At 29.1% G+C, this 4,356-nt stretch overlaps 1 protein-coding gene across 1 annotated transcript; it reads right to left on the bottom strand.

The window, feature by feature from the left end:
* Nucleotides 1–1,602: 1,602 nt before the first annotated feature.
* LOC112456838 lies at nucleotides 1,603–4,101 on the bottom strand. Its single transcript, XM_025019599.1, has 4 exons — nucleotides 2,736–4,101; nucleotides 1,968–2,680; nucleotides 1,724–1,908; nucleotides 1,603–1,635 (listed from the first exon to the last, which is right to left on the bottom strand). The coding sequence occupies exons 1-2, from the start codon at nucleotides 3,133–3,135 to the stop codon at nucleotides 2,058–2,060; spliced, it is 1,023 nt and encodes a 340-aa protein (XP_024875367.1). The 5' UTR covers nucleotides 3,136–4,101; the 3' UTR covers nucleotides 1,603–1,635; nucleotides 1,724–1,908; nucleotides 1,968–2,057.
* Nucleotides 4,102–4,356: the final 255 nt, after the last annotated feature.

Raw genomic sequence — 4,356 nt, 5'->3', positions numbered from 1 at the left:
ACGACTATTGAAAAACTGGCCCTAAGTTATTCACCAAATTAATAAATATATACATTAATACTAATAATATAAATGTATTACTCAATTATATTATTCGTCTCTTTCTAACTATAGTTACAAAGAGACGAAGAGTGAGTTAAGCTAAAATTAGAGTTAAAAGCGACTATTGAAAAACTGGCTCTTAATTCCATAACAATTACATTTATTGATTATTAATTACATTACAATTATGTTTATTGATTATTACATTACAAGTCCTTATACTTAATCGCAAAAAATACGGAAACTATATATCGCAAGAATAACGTAAGTTAATAAAATCGAGTATAAAAAGTTAAAGAATTCGCACGGTAGATATAACGCATAAACTGTTAATCACTAAGATAACATAAAAATTAAAGATCGAGTCGTAAACGCGCAGTATTTTAGACAATAATATTGTATCGGATTAATCTAAAGTTTGTTATATATATGTACATACAAGAGGCTTTTATCAAACAAGCGAAGTATGAGTCTTTAATGCAAAGGAAAACCACAACGAATCCACAAGAACATGAATTCACAACGAGTTAAATCCTTGTACGATTACCAATCCAAGATAGTAATGGTAATTTCTCGTCTCAATACGTGTCGTCCTCGAAAGATTTTGTTGACTACAGAATATGCGACGTCTCTCTTTTCCTTTGACTTGGTCGTTGATATGCTTCTTGATTTGTATGATGACCGCGTATCGCGGAACTCGTGTATGAATTTACAATAACGTAATATATGCCACGACATTTTAGTACTTAATACGATACTAGCAATTAATTACGACAAAAGCGATTAATTACGACAAAAGCGATTAATTACGACAAAAGCGATCAATTACGACAAAAGCAATTAACATGACACAAATGATCAGTTCTCAACTGAACTTGAAAGTATTCCCGATAAATATTATCGTGGAAGAAAACCTAGTACGTGACTCGAGTATTTCTAACAACATGAGAAGGTAAAATGATTCGGTTAATATTTTTATGCAGCTTTAAGATTTTCTATTAATACGTGAACTTTGGAAAAGGAATTATTAGATTTAATTTCAAAAAAATTCAATTCAATAAAGTTCCAAAACATTGAACTTTCAATCGGAAAATTTAAATTAAATACATAAAAAGTTTTAAATAATATATCAACTGGGTTGAATGCACTGTTTTTGATTTTTGAGATACATAAGATGATCCTCTATTTCTTGATGAGATTTGCCAAAGTAAACAAAAGATTCCTGAGAATCTCTAATAGTGAATTTTATGGTAGGTACTTTTTATGCCAGTCGAATCTTTTTTCACATTTTTGTTGGTTGGAACCATGTAACCGTGGAGGCTCCAAAAAACTATTGCATCACGACCATCTATACAAATAAAGTCAAATAAATAAAGAATGTTTACAAGTGAAAAAATATAAATTTCTAACAAAATAATATAACTTACTATCAGAAAGTGTCTCCTGTTGTAACATTTGTAGGTATGCTTTTATGGATTTATCTTTTACATGATTATCTTTGCATAAAAACGATGTAAGGTTATTTAAACAACTCTCCCACTTATTTAACAGACCATTTCCCGTGTCAAATAAGACATTAAAATCCATGTCAATCTGTAAAACATTTTAAGAATTAATTCGTTTGTCAGTTCTAAATTTCCGTGTAATATAGTTGATATAATATTTCCGTTTTGATATATACCAATCTAAAGCCAGATGGTTTTTTATAGAAGGGCCACTTTTCAAAAATAGCTGCCGTGTTTGCAACACTGTTTACTTCTTTTAATCGGTATTGGCCACATGCTTTCTAACAGTTGTCAAATTCTTCTGATGTCAGGTCGTCAAATTTGAGTGTATTAATGCAACTTTCCGCATCGTTTTCTGGAACTAAAATATTTAACATTATTGACATCAGACATATAATTTTTAAACTTGTAAGAACTTACCAAAGATTTTCAGATCTTGTTGAGTTAGTTTTGAACTTTCTGGTTTTTTTGGCAAAATATGTTTTCCAACTGCTGTTTTAAGAGAAGATTTTAAATTGGTAAGTTTAATATATAATTTTCCGCGTTTATCTGTTCGATAATATTGCTATAAAAGCACATTTTATAAAGATAAATATCCATACTGATCTTTTTTAATGAAAAAATTTCAAATAAACTTATTAATTTTTCAGTAGGAAATCTTTCTAATATTTCTTTTTCAAGTCTATAACTGTCTGCCATCGACATCTTAATACTATTTTCTTCGAAAAAATTCGCACAGGTATTGATCAATAATGATCTTTGTTCATCATCAAATTTTCCATATTTTTTGTAGTATTCTACCAACATAATGCCCTTAGGGGTTTCATTTAAAATAGTTGATAATGTTATCATAGTAGTTTCGTCTACTGATGGAGTTGACGATCTTCTATAAGGTGAAAAACGAGATCTCGATGTCGAAGGTACATCAGATTCAGTTGATAGAGCTGGGGATGATGGTCCGCTTAAGTTGGAAAAATTCATATTTGGTGTTTCCAGCGGAAGGTTTAAAGAATTTCTCCACTTCTCCAAGTTATCTTCGAATAATATTTGAGTGCCAAGATCGAATGATTTCAGAAGTTTTTCGATATGATGCTGCTTTATGATTTTAAGTATTTTTATTACAACATTCTCCCCTAAAAAAAGTATATTTTATATTGAAACATAGGTGTACACAAGAAATTTACTTACTTAGAAGATGATCCACTAATTCTTCTTGATTCCAACTTTGAAGTAGCAATCTTAATTCCTCTCTGTCTCTATTGTCCTCTAATAGTCGATATGTATCTTGTGCAATTAATTCGTTTGGAGAACCTAAGTTTTCGAGTAGTAGTTGGGCAGTTTCATTGTCAGGATGTTGCAAATTTTCATTCTGATTTTGATTAATTTGTGAATTTGCTGTCGTAGCTGTCAATTGCGAAGAAAAATTTTCGAAAACTGGAGGTAAATCATACTGATAAATATTTTCGCTTAAAGAAGCGGTAGAATTGATATTTTCGACGCCTTGAGGTACCAATAAATTATTATTTATATGGGTTTCCATTCCTTCCTGTGTAGTATCTTGACAGCTAGATTTAGAGATATCATCCATTATTTGTATTCTATAACAGTCACAGAGCGACGTTTGGCTGCGGGATATAATTTGACCGTCAGTATAATATTGTAATATTACTAAAAATATAAATAATATGACATTGAGATTGCTATAACATTAATTTCTGTTTCGCGTCACCACCATATATAATCCGACATTTTTGGGAAATCCGACATTTTTAGTACAAAATTTAGAAAAAAATTTGGAAAGAAAAAATGTTGACAGAAAATACTGAATGATTCGTGCAAAACAGAAATTGTACAGAAATCACATAAAATATCAATTCATTACTTAATACAACTTTTTGTTCTTACATAAAAGTAGGTATAATATTTTAAGCAATAGATTTATAATATTTTTTTATTCGTATCATTGATTTGCCTTTAGCAGTTTTTATTAGAGTAACTGGAGGTCCGATTATATCATTCGGAGATATTATAGAAAATTCTCCTAAGATCGTTTCATCAATTTCATACGCAAAAAAATGTTGCCTATATTGCAATCTTTGCAACTTTTGACAAAAAAATAAAACTTCATTGTTTCGAAATAAAATAATGTCTAATATCAAATATATTTCAACATAACTTCCAAAAGTTGCTATATAGTTGTTTTTATTGTTATACTCAACGCCTTTATACTCTATACGAGAATACAATTTGATATCGCCTTCATTAACATTGTTTAATTTTTTAATAATAATAGAATAATAATTACTCGATATTTTGTACTTATCATCGAACTTAAAAGTTTTACTTGCTAGATTTTCAATTTTTATTCATTTATATGCAAATTGTAATTCATATTTTTTACTTAATGTAAGACAAATGTTTTTTCGAGAAGTGATACAATGGGAGTACACTTTAAATTGCCGATGCTTTGCCTCATATTTAAAACACCAGAATTTCCTTAAAGGTCCAGATTGACGAATAATTGTTGGATAATGAGTTAAATTATGAAATTTAGGCTTCAACGTATCATTAAATAGTTTGATGTAATCACTATTATGTTTTTTAATTTTGTTTTCTAATAAAAGAATGTTTACTTCGTCAATTTGAAAGCAAAGTATAATATCAATAATTTGAATAAAATTAATTAGAAAATTCCAGACTTCATCATCAGATGGAACTAAGTCTCCAACCATAAGAGGAAAATGCATAATGAATGTCATCATTTCTGTAGCTGACATTCTTAAATGTTTTTTTTTCTAAATGTGATGAT

The sequence above is a fragment of the Temnothorax curvispinosus genome, unplaced genomic scaffold, assembly GCF_003070985.1.
Source record: "Temnothorax curvispinosus isolate PA1 unplaced genomic scaffold, ASM307098v1 QBEX01007253.1, whole genome shotgun sequence".
In the NCBI taxonomy this organism is placed as follows: domain Eukaryota; kingdom Metazoa; phylum Arthropoda; class Insecta; order Hymenoptera; family Formicidae; genus Temnothorax; species Temnothorax curvispinosus.
Note: the sequence above shows the minus strand (reverse complement) of the source record. Positions and strands in the feature narration are given on the sequence as shown.